This window comes from Hylobates moloch, unplaced genomic scaffold (genome assembly GCF_009828535.3).
Source record: "Hylobates moloch isolate HMO894 unplaced genomic scaffold, HMol_V3 SCAFFOLD_24, whole genome shotgun sequence".
Lineage (NCBI taxonomy): Eukaryota > Metazoa > Chordata > Mammalia > Primates > Hylobatidae > Hylobates > Hylobates moloch.
This window is the reverse complement of record NW_026652299.1, coordinates 26,810,472-26,827,589: the sequence shown is the minus strand read 5'-3', so window position 1 is coordinate 26,827,589 and position 17,118 is coordinate 26,810,472. Positions and strand designations below refer to the sequence as shown.

The following is a 17,118-nucleotide window of genomic DNA, read 5'->3' as shown; positions in this document are numbered from 1 at the left end:
ATCTTTGACAGGACACTTCACCTCTACGGAACTTAATTTCCTCGTTTATAACATAGGGCAACAATAGACTTTTCCTACAGGATTGTTGAGAGGACTAAGTGCAATGATGTACATACAGGGCTCGCAGTGTACTGGCACACGGCTACATGACAATTCAGTTTTGGTTATTTTTAGCCTATTTCCTTGATTCTAAGACCAGCTCCCCCGCCCCGCCCCTTCCCCAACATTTTGCAATTCCTAAATTAGAACAGGCTTTACCACCACCTTCTATAATGATTTGTTTTCCCTCCTGGATCATTGTTAAGAACGTAGGAAACAAACAAAAACCTTAACTTGGGGAGTTACACTGTACGACATTCGGCACACTTTAATCTGTGTGCAGAATGGAAGCAGATGCCTTCCAGAAAGGAGAGGTTGAGAGAGAATCATGGACAACTACAGCTGTCCTGTGCCCAGCAGGTGACACCCACCGGGTGGGATGTGGCAGGTGTGGTGGGTTCTGGAAACTGACTGAGATTCTGCCATGGGCTCTGCCACTTATAAGCTGTGTGAGCTTGCCCCAGTCAGGTAACCTCTCTGAGCCTCTGCTTCCCCCATCCAGCAGGGCAGGTGATCCTAACTGCTGCTGCCACTCATCTGGAGAGCCAGGTGAGTGACTACTTGAGTGGGCTTTGCCACACATAAGCACCCTGTGAATGGAGCTGTTTGCAGCCGTTCCCTAGAGGCACTCCTCCCCCTCTGCCTGGCTGTGCTTTGCTTTGGGGGATTTCTTCCCTTGTTTTTTTTGTTTTTTTTTTGTTTTTTTTTTGTTTTTTTTTGAGACAAGAGTCTCGCTCTCTCGCCCAGGCTGGAGCGCAGTGGCGTGATCTTGGCTCACTTCAACCTCTGCCTCGCAGATATAAGCAACTCTCTTGCCTTAGCCTCCTGAGTAGAGTAGCTGCGATTACAAGCATGCGCCACCACGCCTGGCTAATTTTTGTGTTTTTAGTAGAGACAGGGTTTCGCCATGTTGGCCATGCTGGTCTCGAACTTCTGACCTCAGGCAATCCATCTGCCTTGGCCTCCCAAAGGCCAAAAATCCCTTGCTGGGATTACAGGCGTGAGCCACCACACCTGGCTGGCTTTGGGATTTCTTTATCATTCTTCCCCTGAATTACAGAAATCCTGCCCCCTCTTCAAAGCCCATGTCACATGTTTTCTTATCCCCTGGTTCGAACCTGTCTCACACTCCCCGCCTCGTCCTGGATGCCTATTGCTCACTTTTGGGCCTCCTTTGTCTCTTACAGAATTTTAAACTTGATAGTACCACTCTTCCAGGACTGTTTGATGTACTCCAGAGGACTGTCAACCCTTTGAGGGCAGGAATGTGTCTTAACTTTGGCAAACCCTGTAATTCTAACAGAGAACAGCACTATAGCACTGTAAAGAAGGTGAAATCACATGGATGCATTTCCTGAGTGCCTACTGTGTGCAAACAGTGCAGTGATGAGCAGAACAGACACGACCTGCGCCTTCTCATAGCCCACTGTCCTGGCTTCCACCCACGCCCAGCAGTGATGTCGGCCAGGCAGAGAAATCCCCTTGTGCCCTAGGTCAGTTCAGCCTGCTTGACCTCGCTTGTCAGCCTGTGTGTGACTGTGGGTGGTGGCCTTCTGCATGGCTTTTGGAATGGTGCTGTTGTGCTGTGTGAGTTGGGTGGGAGGTCAGCTTGGGCCCACTGTGTTGGCACGGGGGTAGGCATGCAGAGGGTGACTGGATGGCCATCTGCATGGCTAGAAAGGAGGATTTGGTAGTGAAGCGTGTGGATCAGGACCCCGCTGCTGATGGAGAAGGCTCATGCAGCCGTGATCCCTGGCCCAGGAGAAGCTGTGATCCTGGGCCTAATGCCTCACTCAATGGCTTTACCTCCAAGTGGCTGCCCCTTCTGTTCAGGCCTGGAAGTTGCTCTCTACAGTACAGGAGGTGTTTGCTGTTTGGCGTGAGCTGAGGTTGCCCTGCAGAGCCTGGGGTCAGTGCTAATTGGGCCCTGTGGCACCTGTAAACTCACTTAATGACCACCTGGACATTGGGCCTCATGCTAGGGCCGCTGTCAGCATTCTTTATCTGTGAAGGCAGAGGACACTGGAAAAACCAGTTAGGGTTTGTGAGGCATATTTTATGTTGATATCAAGGGAGTGTTGGACTCTTGGTTCAGGAGCCTGGAAATGCATGCAATCTGGCTTTTTCAGAAAGTCAGCTATGTTGAATAGGGCAGCAAGACCTTTTTAGGCGTCACATCTCCTGAATAGGCAAGTGGGCAGGATGAGAGTTTGGGGTTTGTTCCTCTTCCCTCTGATGGGAAAGGCGCCTAGCGTGTCACCATGAGCAGCACTGGGGTTTGGCATGGTCAAGAAGTGTTCACTGGCATGTGACCAGAGACCTTCGTAATTGCTGAGACGGAGTCTGGCCCAGTGGGCATGGCTGTGCTCGGCCAGCGTCATGGCCAGTGGGGAGCTGTGGTGAGAACTCCAGGAACATGGCGCCGTGTGGCTCTACTGACCTCCCTGTTCCTAGGATTCCCACCCCACCACATTTGGCATCAAATTGTTGCTCAGCAAACTTTTTATTTTTATTTTTGTAGAGACGGCAACTCGCTGTGTTGCCCAGGTTGGAGTTGGAGACCAGCCTTCCTCAGCCTCCCAAAACACTGGGATGATAGGTGTGAACAGACATTTGGAATGAATGATTTAATTTCATATTCTTTGTCCATTCCATTATTTGTTGGTGAGGGTAGGAGTGTATTTGTTTTCTGTGGCTGCTGTAACAAATTGCTACAAACATGTTAATTATAGATGCATTAACTTAAAACAACAAATGATTCTCTCACGGTTCTGGAGACTAGCAGTCAGAAATTTGGCAGGGTTATGCTCCTGGGGGATCTTGGGGAGACTTCACACTTTTGAGCTTTGGTGGCCCCAGGCTTCCTTGACCCATGGCCCCGTCACTGCAGTCTCTGCCTCTGTGGTCACATGGTGCCTCCTCTCTTTTCTGTCTCTTGTGTTTCTCATAAGCACACTTGGATTGAGGGCCAACCCAGATAATACAGGGTGACTTCCTCATCTCAGAATCTTAATTGTATCTGCTAAGACTACTATTCCAAATATAAGGTCACATTTCCAGGTTCTGGGGATTAGGATGTGACATATCTTTTTGGGGACCACCATTCAACCCACTACAGGCGTGTCTTGATACTAATCAATTGCTTTTTGAGCTATATAATAGCTCTTGTCTGGGCATGGTGGCTCGTGCCTATAATCTCAGTACTTTGGGAGGCCAAGGCAGGGGGATCACTTGAGCCCAGGAGTTTGAGACCAGCCTTGGCAACATAGTGAGACTCGATCTCTACAAAAATAAAAAATTAGCCAGGCATGCTGGCGTGTGCCTGTAGTCTTAACTACTTGGGAGGCTGAGGTGGGAAGATAGCTTGAACTGGGAGGTTGAGGCTGCGGTGAGTCTTGATTGTGCCACTGCACTCTAGCCCGGGTGACAGAGCAAGACCCTGTCTCAAAAAATAGAATAGAATAGAATAGAATAGAATAGCCATAGCCACTGGGTTTGCTCTTCCTAGTCTGCAGTTTTTACATTCATACATACAAGTAATTTTTAATTTTATATAGCCAGATGTCCTTTCCATTGGTTTTAGGTTCAGAAAGTTCTTCCTTATTGAGTATCTGATAGTCATCCATGTTAAAATAAAACCTTAAGAAATTGACTTTTAAAAACATTGACTAGTGAGAATTGTGTGTATTTATCATGTGCAACATGATGTTTTGACATACGTATCCATGGTACATTGGTTGAATCTAGCTAAGTAACATAGGCATTACCTCATTTATTATATTTTTGTAGTGGGAGCACTTGAAATAGACTGTCAGCAATTTTCTAGAATACAGTGAATTGTCATTAACAATAGTCACCATGTTGTACAGTAGATCTCTTGAAGTTGTTCCTCCTGTCTAATGGAAATTTGTATCCTTTGATCAACATCTTCCCTATTCCTCCACAAGAAATTGACTTTTTAACCCAACGGTAACTTGTTTTGATATTTGCTGTGAGGATCTGCACTCTGAAAGAAATAGCTAGTCTCCAAATGTGATAAAATTTCATAGATCTATACACATACAAGCCTACAGAAAAAGAGGGAGGGAACATGCAAAACCCAGAGAAATCAAAGTAAGGTCTGTAGTTTTGATAATGTACTATGGTTCCATCAGATGCCGCCATGGGGGATGCTGGCACAAGGTACACAAGACTTTAATGTACTTTTTTTTTTTTGAGACCAAGTCTCACTCTCTCGCCCAGGCTGGAGTGCAGTGGTACAATCTTGGCTCACTGCAACCTCCACCTCCCGGGTTCAAGTGATTCTCCTGTCTCAATCTCCTGAGTAGCTGGGATGACGATCACATACCACCACAGCTAATTTTTGTATTTTTAGCAGAGACGGGGTTTCACTGTACTGGTCAGGCTGGTCTCGAACTCCTCACCACAAGTGATCCCACCTGCCTCAGCTGGGTGCTGGGATTACAGGTGTGAGCCCCACTGTGCCTGGCCATATTTTTATAACTTCTTAAGAGTCTATAATTATTAAAAATAAAAAAATTAAAAGGCTAATTAGATATACCAATACTGGCCAGGCTCGGTGGCTCACGCCTGTAATCCTTGCACTTTGGGAGGCCAAGGCGGGTGAATCACGAGGTCAGGAGTTTGAGACCAGCCTGGCCAACATGGTGAAACCCTGTCTCTACTAAAAATACAAAGATTAGCTGGGCGTGGTGGCAGGCGCCTGTAATCCCAGCTACTCAGGAGGCTGAGGCAGGAGAATCACTTGAACCCACAAGGTGGAGGTTGCAGTGGGCCAAGATCGTGCCATTGCACTCCAGCCTGGGCGACAGAGTGACACTCAGTCTCAAAAAAAAAAAAAAAAAGATATGCCAATACCAGTTATTAAATGATTTATTGTATTTGTAAAACACCCTTTGTTAAATTGTGATATATGCTACAGTCTTGTAAAATTATAGTTCAGTATTTAATTTTGGGAAAATTGGCATCATTTGAGTTATATATATATATATTTTTTGAGATATATTTTGGGAAAATTGGCATCATTTGAGACATCATTTGAGGTATCATTTGAGATTATATATATACACATATACATATATGTATGTGTATATATATATATAAAAAAAAACAGTCTTCTGGGAACATGGTGTATCCTATTTATTCATGGTATATTTTATATTTCAATAAAATGTGTGTCGTTTCCTTCAGGTTTCATAGATGCTTTTAAATGTTCTGTTGTTATGGATGGATGTTTTTTCCATTTATATTCTTTGACCAGCCTGTGCTGGTTTTATGTCCCTGCATAGAATTTCCATACCCTTTCAAATACATGGAATTCTTTTAACTGGGGAACATGCTTTGCATTCTGCCATTAGAGACAATGTTTAACAGGCTTCTTCGTTCCTTCAAACCTGCTCTCAGGAAGGGTGTGGTTGGTTTACCCTGTAATGTGAACTTAAGTAGCTGTATTCTCCATCCTGGTATATTGGGGGGTTTGTAAAGATGTATGAGTTTGTGTTCAGTGATTTTAATGCTAACTGTATTTTCCTGGATTCTGTGTCTTTGAACATTGTAGAGGTGCTGTCTCTAGTAGGGTCACACGACGTGTTGCCTGGGGTATCCTAGGCCCAACCAGGCGGGGTGGACAGACTGATGTCAGTCCAGAGAGTGAGCTGAGCTGGTCGTGGGCTTTCTTCTCTGCTTTGCTCCCCAGGGCCTTGAGGCCTGGATGGGCACTGAGGGTGTTGAGAAGGCTGCTAGCTGGATGAACTCCAAATTTAGAAACACTCAGAAATGGAAAATGTCCTATTAACCTCCATCCAGGTCAGTCTTATGAAATCCGACTACTGGAGAATCGGAAGCTGGGAGACTTTCAAGATCTGAACACAAAATATGTCAAGGTAAGCCTCACAGGGCTGTTCTCACCGCCTCGGGGAGAGGGGCTTGATTAGGATCTGGGCACCTGGGCTTGCTGGGGTTGGGCACAGGTAGCTGGAAGGTTAGGGAGAGGCCGGGTTCAGCTCAGCGCTCAACAGTGAGACACAGCCCCTGTTTGGCTTCTCTGGAGCCTGTTGCCCAGGTGGGGATTAGATGGGCTGGCAGCGTTGAACTTTTCTGAGCTTCAGTTTGCTCATCTGCACAAAAGGGTTAATAAATCAGACATAAATGTACAGCACTTAGTAATACTGGGACAAACGGTAGTCATCACTATTGTTGCTGTTGTTAGTGTTACTGGGATCTGAGGAAGGGATAGTGGGCAAAGCTTGAGAACTGGGAAAGGAAACCCCAGGGGGAGGGGCCTCAAAGGTGGGAGGGTTTGCTGTGGCTCAGGGAAAAGAGGTGGGTTCCTCTTGGCCCCCACGGTCACTTGTTCCGCTGCTGGCCTCCCTCCCCAGAGCATCATCCGTGTGGTCTTCCACGACCGCCGGTTGCAGTACACGGAGCACCAGCAGCTGGAGGGCTGGCGGTGGAGTCGGCCGGGGGACCGGATCCTGGACATTGGTGAGTCTCCTGGCTGGGAGAGGCCAGGCAAGGCTCGAGGCACCCAGGCCACATTGGGTTCTTCCTGGATGCCACCGGGACCTATGCCGGGGAGGCGTTTTAGCTCGCGCCTGCTCTATGTAAAACGGGAGCTTGCAGAGCTGACCATAAACTGGGTCCTGCCCTTGAGGAGTCCCCTTTTTCAGTGGAAAAGAAAGGTCTGTGGAATTGAGAGACCTGCTCACAGGGAGTTCTGGGAAGGCTTTGCGGAAGGATGGTGCCTTAAAGGATTTTGATAAGTGTTGAAGATAACCGTGAGCATCACAGAGATAGATCGGCAATGGAAATGGAATTCTGGGGCCTCAGGGACTGGCCCATAGTCCTTTACCCATAATCCTTGTGGCCAGGCGGGTTTTGGAATTCAGAAGCTAGAATGACAATACGGTGTGTGTACCCAGAGCATCAGGGAACATCTCCAACAGGCAGCCAAGCACGGTCATAATTTCTGCAGCAGAATAAAATGACGGTTCATACAAAATGGGTGAAGACGACACAGTGCTTGTGGTTCAGGTCAGGCTTTCTGTCCAGTAAGTTATGCAAAACTTTTTAGAGCTTTTGGCATTGCAAATTGGGGTGAAGGAATTGGGACCTGTAACAAGGGTCTTTCCCTAAATATTTGGGAGAGGCTGACAATTGCACTTTCTGTATGTGTGTGTGTGTATGCAGATATTCCACTGTCTGTTGGTATCTTGGACCCCAGGGCCAGCCCGACCCAGCTGAATGCAGTCGAGTTTTTGTGGGACCCGGCGAAGAGAGCCTCTGCATTCATTCAGGTGGGCCACAGGGAGCTTGCCCTCCAGGGGAAGACCTAGTCTTTGGGGTGGCCTGCGTGCAGTTTCTCAAAACTAACCCATCTGGAAGGGTCTGGATGAGCTTCTGCTCCCTGTCACTGGGAAGGAAACTGCAGGAGAGAGAGAATGAGTGTTGCGAAGAGTCACAGAGCTCGTTGGTCCATATTTAGGGAAAGGAGTGGGGAGGGTTTTAGAATTCTATCTGGGTTTTGCCCGTAGAATACATAAGCTTTTTATAAATGAGTATTTCCCAACAGAAATCATTTGAAAGTAAACATTTTTTCTATTATAGTTTCTATCATTGAATGAATTATTTTGTTATCAAGCACTGGTGTGGATCCAGCCTTGTGTTATATACCATGTGAGATCAAGGTGGTGAAGGATGTGACTGTGGTGTTGTGGTTGTGGTTCTGGCTTGATCCCGGCTCTCTCACTTGCTGTGTGTCCTTGAGCAAGTCTCCTCCCCTTCCTGAGCCTCTTAGTTTTCTAACCTCCCATCTTATAAATCAGATAATGCATACAGAGCCGTTAGCACTGCCTGGTCCCTAGAAATCACTCAATAAAAGCCATCTTTTCTTTCTTTCTTTCTTTTTTTTTTTACAATTACAATATTCTTAATATATTTAAAAATTATTATTACATTGTTACTACTACAATTATATATGGATTCTTATAATATTATTGCAGTGTTATAGCAATACTTTGGTATCGAGTGCCATTTATGTAGTAGGAACCTACCAGAAGTACAGAAATGGTTCCAGCCTTCTGGTTGTCCTTCCAGCCTGGCTTGAGTAGCCTGGACACCAGGACATTAGAGGGGTTAGGGCTGTGCTGTGGTCCCTGCCCTCAGTCTAGGATTTGCCAAGGGAGAGGAATCTGGGTGAGGAGTTAGGTTGAGGTTATTGGGGTCAGTGGCCTGGGGAGTGGTGGGGACTTAACTAGTCAGGCAGGGCCTCCACAGTAAAGAGACAAAGGTAGGGGTGTGTGTGTCTTTTGCAGGCAGGGGAGCAGGGAGGCCACTGGCCTGATGGAGTGGACAGAGTGTCAGGGAGAGCAGGGAGGTCGAGGCAGGCCTGCACTGACCAAGCAGGGAAGGACACCTCCACATAGAGGGGGCGCTTGGGGGATCCAGGGCTCTGCTTGGTGCCGCCTTGCCACCTGCCCAACGTTTCTCCTCCCAGGTACACTGCATCAGCACAGAATTCACCCCCAGGAAGCACGGGGGCGAGAAGGGAGTGCCCTTTCGAGTCCAGATTGACACGTTTAAGCAGAACGAGAATGGGGAGTACACGGAGCACCTGCACTCAGCCAGCTGCCAGATCAAGGTGTTCAAGGTAGGATGGCTTCACAGGCTCTGCCCTGCCCTGCTGCTGGCCTGGCCTGTGGGCACATCCCACAGAGACCCTGGAGATTCCTCTTAGAGGCCCAGCGAGGAATGCAGCATCCCTTTAGCACATGGCTTCTACCTGGACTCCTAATGGCGCGCAAGCTGCAAGTCCAGGCACCACAGGCTGCTGCTGCCTTGCTGGGGGCGTCTTTTCACCTGCGGCACCCGCTCAGCTTCTGGCAGAAGCATCGGCATGGATGTCCGTCCTGGCTGTCGGTCCTCGGCGCTACTCTATAAGAATGATTGGATTTGCACATTTTAGCTTTTTTTTCTCCCAAGCACATTACAGTTGCCCACGGGTGCTCACATCTGGATTCTCCTTAAAAATCAAAGCAAGAGTCTCCCTGCTGGAGGCCTGGCCTCAGATCTTCCTGTTTAGGGCTTGAAGCCATTTTTCTCTTTGCAATGGCTTCCTGTTAGAGAAACATTTTCAGGGGGACCGCCTCCCTTTTCTTTCCTTGCTTCATTCCCTACAGTCACCTGTCACTATTTTCCATCTCTTCAATCTGTACTGATTATTTCCTGAAGATAGTAGCCAACGATAGAGCTCAGTGTCCTGTGTGGCCTCAGGGAGATGTGGAGGGTTGCATGAGCTTGCATCATTCTCAAGGCCTGAGGGCAATCCATGTCCAAGCAGGCCCCAGCCCCACAGTCCCCAGCCCCTGTAGGCCCTGTCTGCCGGGGCCGCTCTAGCAGGTGTCTGAAGAGAAGGAGTGGACCCACCTCCTGGGCAGGAATTGCCTTGAGTAACCAGTCCTGGTGCTCATTCCATCTTCCTCTTGTTTCACATTCAAGTGAATTTGGAGCCTGCTGAGAAAGTTCTGTCTTCTGGGGCTGGAGACCAAGAGGGAGTTGCTTTAGACAGGGCCCTTTAGAAAGCTGGGTGTGTGCTGATCTTCCCACAGACAGAAGGCACGGGCCTGTGGAAGACCCATGCTTGGAAGGGATGTGGGAATAAATGCCCACAGGTAGAACCATAAACCTGGTGGCAACCCTGGGAGACAGGGATGGTGCCATTTCTCACAGAGCCTGGCCCACAGTGAGCACTGGGCAGTGTTCTGGGGACGCACCATCACAGCTGCAGTAGAGGAAGCCGAGGATGAGCTGATGGAGTCTGCACTCAGGAGACCACACAGCCGGGCTGCCTGAGAGTTGTGGGCACAGGGTTCTGAGGCCCTGGCCCAGCTCCGTGGTTTGGGCTGCCTTGGTTAGTCAGTGATGTGGGCCCCAAGTGGGAGGGAGAAGTGGCGGGAGGGATGTGTGTTTGTCTTTACTGGCAGAGCAATGGCCTCCAAGGGGAGCTGTGCTCCCCCACTCTGCTTGCTTCCTATTGCTGCTGTCACAAATGGCCACAAATTTTATGACTTAAAACTCTATGCATTTATTATCTTCCAGTGCTGGCAGTCAGAATTCTGGAATGGTCCTCACTGGGCTAAAGGTGTCAGCGGGCCTGTGTTCCTTTCCTGAGGCTCTGGGCGGGGTTCTTACCTATTCCAGCTTCTAAAGCCATTTCTAGGTTCAAAGCCAGCAAGAACAGGCTGAGTCGTTCTCACATGGCGGGCCCACCCTCCTCGTCTACCTCCCTCTTCCTTTTGTAAGGACACTGTGATTACATGGGGCCAAGCGGTTAATCCCGGATAGTCTTCCTATAGCATCAGTTGTGTAGCAATCTTAATTCCATCTGAAACCTCCGTTCCCCGTTTGCCATGTTAGGTGACATATTCACAGGTTCTGGGGATTAGCAAACAGCCATCTTTGGGAACCATTGTTCTGCTGACCACATCCACCAAGCAGTGGGCGTGGCAGCCCTGTGGTATTTCTGCCTGCTCTGGGATCTGACGGTCCTGGACACCCGCATGGCTGGTGCTGTGGTCTTTGCCTAGCCTGCGGTTCACTGTTGCTCTGGCCACCACCTCCCCTCATGTACAGACCATGTCTCTGCTCTGCCAGCCTTGGCCCCCGTCAGGTAGTGGTTCACACCCTCACCAGGGATGACAGGTTAGTTCTGCTGCTCTCAAGGTGTGTGCCCTGGGGGAGATGCTGTGCTGGGCAGTAGGAGAGAAATGAGGTAGGCATCTCCACTCCCATGGGGTGCCCTGTGTGCCCCTTCTACACCTTGGGTCAGAAGCTTAGGAGTGGGGGCTCTGTCTACCAGGCTCCTCAACCCATGCCAGGCGTTGCTTGGGGAGTTGGGCTGGAAGCTGCCTGGTCTCAGTGCCCCGAGGAAGACCTTGGCATTTCCTGCAGGGAGTAGGGGTGGCAGGAGCCCCTAGTCACTCAAAACTGGCTCTTCAGAATGCCTGAGGTGCGTCTTCCCACCTGCCTGCCCCCACTCACAGAACAGATGCAGCTGACGTGCACAAGCCAGGCTGAGCTGAGCCAAGTTGCCTGTCACCCCTCCCTCCGCCGGTCACCCCAGTTACTGGGAAGCCTGGCTTGTTGGAGCTGCTCCCTGGGACTCTGTGTGGGGTGTCAGGGTCTCTGACGGGAAAGGCAGGGCTCCTATCTGAGCAGCCAGCTCCCTGCAGGCCTCATCAAGGCCCAGTGCGTGCCCCGCATGCAGGCTCAGCCATGCTCTGGCTGTAACCCTGCCTTGCCTATATCTGTGCAGGGAGGAGGAGTCTCCTGAGAGACAGGGGCTGGAGGTGGAGCAGCGAGGCCAGGTCATGGGGATATGGCTGCCACACGCTGCACTCTCACCCAGGGCGCTGGATCTGTTGCTCACATCCCTGTGTGACCTCTGCCACCCTGCTTCATCCAGGGCAGGCATCACTCCAAGGCAGCGGGGCCCCAACCTTTTTGGCACCAGGGACTGGTTTTGTGGAAGATCATTTTTTCACGGAAGAGAGGGGGATGGTTTTGGGATGATTCAAGTGCATTACATTTGTTGTGCACTTTATTTCTGTTACTATTATATTGTAATATATAATGAAATAATTATACAACTCATAATGCAGAATCAAGGGGAGCCCTGAGCTTGTTTTCTTGCAACTAGATGGTCTCATATAGGGGTGAGGGGGGACAGTGACCCATCATCAGGCATCAGATTCTCATAAGGAGCACGCAGCCTGGATCCCTTGCATGTGCAGTTCACAAAAGGTTTTGCCCTCTTATGAGGATCTAATGCCACCACTGGTCTGACACGGGAGGCAGAGCTCAGGCGGTAATGTGAGCAGTGGGGAGCAGCTGTAAATACTGTGAAGTATTTACTTCACAGTAAGATGAAGATGAAGCTTCGCTCACTCGCCTGCTGCTCACCTTCTCTTGTGGGGCCCAGTTCCTAACAGGCCATGGGACCGGTACCGGTCTGTGGCCCGGAGGTTGAGGACCACTGCTGTAAGAGATGCTCCCTAAAAACCCTTGATCTGGGAGCCAAAAGCCGTAGCCTGAGAAAGGTGCCCCCTGGAATGAAAATCCCTCAAGGTGCTGTTGAGCTTGAACTACTGTTTTCATTACCTGCCCACCACATGTAGCCTGCTGTGTGGGTAGTAAAACTGCTCGGTTCTAGCGCTGCGTGGAGTCTTTACATCTGACTTCGCCAAGTAGGCATGAGCTCATAAGATGCACATGCTCAGGAGACTACACAGCAAGGTTGAGAAGGCCCCCCATGGTGGTACCTGCGGGGCCAGCCTGCGATGCAGCACACCTGGCCACTCTCACTTGGATCCTCTCCCATCCTGATGAACCCCTTGAGCCTCAGTTTCCCACTCTGTAAATGAAGGGAATAATAATAGCCGTGAGGCCTGCACACCCTTTGAAAGTTGCCCCGGTTTGCAAAGCACCCACGATTGTCAGGCTCTCTCTATGGATGGAGACGTTCACCTGCAGACAGAGTATAAGCTGGGGCTCAGTGGGAGTCCTGAGAGTTGGGGGTAAGGAGGCCTTCAGCTTATGGCCAGGATTTCTCAGGTTGCAAGCACAGACTAAATCCAGACCAGCAGCCTATACTTCTTCCGCTTTCCTCTGCTCTCCCTGGGTAACCCAAGGAATGCACTGGGATTCCTTGTGGGTCCCCAGGCTTCCTTTTCATAAGTGAGTGGCCATGGGAAACAGTCTTTTCCCCTTGAGCAGCAGAGTGCAGGACCCGTGGCCGGTTCCGAGTTCCTCAGGTGGGGAAGCATTCAGGCGCAAGGGGAGGGGAGATAGGTGCTGTCCTGCCCCTGAGTTCCTTCCTGTGCCCTGGGGCCCTGGGTGAGGTGGGAAGCAGGAGAGGGCTTGGGGGCTGCTGCCTTTGTCGGTTTTGGGCTAATTGGACTCTGTACTCTGTGCTCGAAGCCAAAGGGAGCCGATCGGAAACAGAAGACTGACCGGGAGAAGATGGAGAAAAGAACCGCCCAAGAGAAGGAGAAATACCAGCCGTCCTATGAAACCACCATCCTCACAGAGGTGAGCCGGCTGGGTGTGGGGTCAGAGCCTCCAAGGGCCTTCCACCAGGAGCAGGGCTGCTGGTTTAGATTCTTGGAAAATCGCCCATCTCTGGTGACTACTTCTGAGAGTGCTTATTCCGCTGTGGTTGGTTCCAGTGTCTGGAGCTCGTGTTCATCTGATAAGATCCAGTGGCCCGGGAGGTATTTCAGAAATAACTTCCAGCTCTGCTCCCTTTGAATGCATTTGTGCTTTCCCAGATTAGGTTACTTTTGTTTTTTTTTTTTGAGCAGGTAACGTATTCACATGGTTTTAAATTCAAAAGGTACAAGAGACTGTACAACAGAAAATATCCCTCCCAGTGCCATCCCAGCCTCATGATTTCTCCCCTCCAGGGCAGAAACCTTGTGTATCTGGCCTGACTTTGTCTGCAGGTGAAGCCAGTGTGGACACATGTTTGCCCGATGCCTGCATTTATACACCAACAATGTACACAGACACACCTTGCTTTTTTCCATTATTAGCTTATCTTAGTGCCTGATCCCTACAGCTTTGTAGTTCCTTACCCAGCTGCGTGGCATCGTGTGTGATGGCCTGTTGGTGGATGCGGGGTTGTTTCTGGGCTCTTGGAGTCTCAGACAGTGGTGCAGTGAATAACTGTGCGTGTGAAGGTCTGCACATGGGAAGCAGTCGGCAGGTTTCCATTCTCAGTGGGATCTCTGGGGTTGGAGGGTGTCAGCACTTGTTATTTTGCTGTCTGGTTGCATTTTCTGTTAACGCTGATAGCAATGCCAGCCTGCTCCAACCCTCCATATGTCCATGGGAACTCCTGAGGAGCTCGCTCTTCCTCTTCCCCTTTTTTTTTTGTTTGTTTTTTGAGACTGAGTCTCGCTCTGTTGCCTAGGCTGGAGTGCGGTGGTGCAGTCTCAGCTCACTGCAACCTTCATCTCCTGGGTTCGAGTGATTCTCCTGCCTCAGCCTCCCCCAGTACCTGGGATTACAGGCATGTGCCACCACGCCCAGCAAATTTTTTTGTGTTTTTAGTAGGGACGGGGTTTCACCATGTTGGCCAGGCTGGTCTTGAACTCCTGACCTTAAGTGATCTGCCCGCCTCAGCCTCCCAAAGTGCTGAGATTACAGGCGTGAGCCACTGTACCTAACCTCCTGTTCCCTTTACGAGTTGCAGCTAGTGCCTCCTTTTTTACTGGGAATTTTTGTGCAACTCTTTCCCACTGTGTTCTGCAGTCAGGCTAACTAATTGGTGGTGGTATTTGTTCATTGAATAATTGGACTTCCTCAGAAGGCCCCCCAGCCCTCCATGTGGTAAGGCCCCTGCCGGCCATGGTGGGATATTTTTTTTTTTTTTTTTTTTGAGACAGAGTCTCGCTCTGTCACCCAGGCTGGAGTGCAGTGGCGCGATCTCGGCTCACTGCAAGCTCCGCCTCCTGGGTTCACGCCATTCTCCTGCCTCAGCCTCTCCGAGTAGCTGGGACTACAGGCGCCTGCCACCACGCCTGGCTAATTTTTTGTATTTTTAGTAGAGACAGGGTTTCACCGTGGTCTTGATCTCCTGACCTTGTGATCCGCCCGCCTCAGCCTCCCAAAGTGCTAGGATTACAAGCGTGAGCCACCGCGCCTGGCCCATGGTGGGATTAAGGCTGTTAGGGGTGAGGCTTGGAGCGTCTAAGAGAATGGTGGCCTGGTCTTGGCTGATGAGCAGCTGTATGTATGTATGTGTGTGGACATGCAGAAGGGTATTTGCAAGAAGACAGTGTAAAAGCTAATTTTGTGGTCAGACAGACGTGCACTGGCATTTTATCTGACTGAAGGTCAGTCACCTGCCTCCCCGACGGCCCACAAAGGAGTGGCAGGATGCAAGCACTGCATTTATGGATTAGAGGCCAGACCAGTTTCTTCCTGTACGTGGTTCATGCCTGTGCTGGTGCCACTGCCCAGAGTGTTCCCCACCTCCTGATACCATTCTCTCCCTACCTGAGCCTCAGCCTCTCTGCTCCTCTGCTGACTGCCCCTGGGAAGAGAGGTCCTGGTGAGCCACATGCCAGGTCTGTCCAAGTCTTTGCCACAGTGCAGCATAGTTGAAAGCCCACCCTGGCTGCCTCTTCTATCAGCTGTTCAGCTTTCCTCCTTGGGCTGTAGGATTTAGCACCAACGAATTCGAGCCCACAGTCACAACACTTAAATATTTACCAACACTATAGTTTGGTGGGTGATAGTAAATCTTCAGGAATGCTTCAAATTGGCCCTCTCTGAAGAGGCATCATTGCAGGGAAAGGAAGAGATGAACTTTTTCAGCTGGATGGACTTTCTCCAGCAGGCAAAACCTGTAAATCCTTGCTTCCTTTGGGAGACTCCACATGCATTTGTTTTTGGCTTCCATAGTAGAATGTTTTTGAGGGCAAGGATCACATCTTTCATGTTTGTGGATCTCCCGTAGCCCCTAGCAGAATGCCTGAAATGGAATGAACACCATCGAATTTCACTGAGAGGAGCTGCTTTTGGTGATTGTGCAACAGCCTCCGCCCCTGTCAGCAGGTTCTTTTTTCAGATAGCACAGGTTTTAATACTGACTCTTACGCTTATTTTTTTGTTTGGAAGTTGCCTGTGGTCCAGCACTCCCTATAACAGACATTTTACACGAATTTGTCTCTCCCAGGAAAAGCTGTTTCTCAGCAGCTGGCTGGTTTTGTTTTTTCTCTCTCGTGGACCCAAGAATCACATGACTGTGATGTTTCCCCTCTGGTTTTACTGCTAGGAAGCCCAGAGAGACCCCTTGCGTGCTTCACTTGCTCCAGGGGTGACTTATTGAACATTTCTGCTGGTTTCCTTCATGTGGCCCTCATAATCTGCCTTGCCGTGGCTTGTTGTGGGCACTGGGTAAACACAGGCTGCGTTTCACAGGTCGGGGTCTCATGCATTGGTGTCAGTGCACGCCTGCTTGGGAGGACTTGGGGAGCATAGCTCAGCACCTCTCCAGATCCCAGCTCGGCCCTGTGCTCTCTCCTGCAGTGCTCTCCGTGGCCCGACGTGGCCTACCAGGTGAACAGCGCCCCGTCCCCAAGCTACAATGGCTCTCCAAACAGCTTTGGCCTCGGCGAAGGGTACGTCCCACCTTTCTTTCTTTGGGTTCCCTGGAATGAAGACAGGTGTACTTTCCTTTCTTAGTTTTCCTTTCTGGGTCTCCTCTCCTTTCTGTTTGGGTTTCAGGGTAGCTAACTCATGTTGCAGTCACAGCTGTCTTCAGCATTTACACAACTTTTAGTGCTCAGAAACACCCCTGTAAACGTTGTCGGGTGGGGTAGCGGCCCAGAACTTACCTGGTGAAACCAGGGCTGGCTTGGGGGTGCATGAGGTCAGCCACCCGAGACAGCCTCTGGTGCCCTCTGGGGCAGAATGGCCCTCCTTCGGGAGCAGCTGTCTGGGGGACCTTTCCTGGTTCTTTGTCCAGCATGGTCACTGAGTGTGGGGGTGAGAGGGTCCGTATAGGGTCCTCTCTGCCTTGGGTTTCAGGCCTTACAACACAGAAGCTGGCTTCATTGCTGTCCCACACAGCTCTGCAGACACACAGGCCACATGGACCCTGAGGACACTGTGACGGGACAGTCAGTTTCCTGAGTGTCGTGGGCTGCACGGCACGGGGCCGTGGGTCACCGTGATGGCTCTGCATGCCCTGTGCTGGCAGCAGGGGTGGAGGCAGGAGAGTGCCGGGTGGGAGGCTGCCTGTTTTCTGCTTGCAGGTTCGTCAGAGCCCATGCTTGGCAGACAACTTTTCTAATAAGAAAGCTAGATTGTCTGTGAACTTGATTTTACCAAGGAGTCCCCGGGGAAGTGGGGTAGACACAGAAACGGTGTTATGTTTAGATTCAGGCAGACCTAGTCTTCAATCTGTACCTTTTTGGGGGTAACTCCCTTAAC

General features: G+C 50.1%; 1 protein-coding gene across 1 annotated transcript in view; it reads left to right on the top strand.

The window, feature by feature from the left end:
• The window catches only part of TFCP2L1 (transcription factor CP2 like 1), a 62,127-nt gene that overhangs the window by 30,544 nt on the left and 14,465 nt on the right, over positions 1-17,118 (top strand). Inside the window, exons 3-8 of the mRNA XM_032145705.2 lie at positions 5,926-6,002; positions 6,498-6,603; positions 7,309-7,415; positions 8,615-8,767; positions 13,096-13,206; positions 16,213-16,304. Coding sequence (XP_032001596.1) covers positions 5,926-6,002; positions 6,498-6,603; positions 7,309-7,415; positions 8,615-8,767; positions 13,096-13,206; positions 16,213-16,304 — 646 coding nt within the window. The remainder of the gene's footprint in view (positions 1-5,925; positions 6,003-6,497; positions 6,604-7,308; positions 7,416-8,614; positions 8,768-13,095; positions 13,207-16,212; positions 16,305-17,118) is intronic.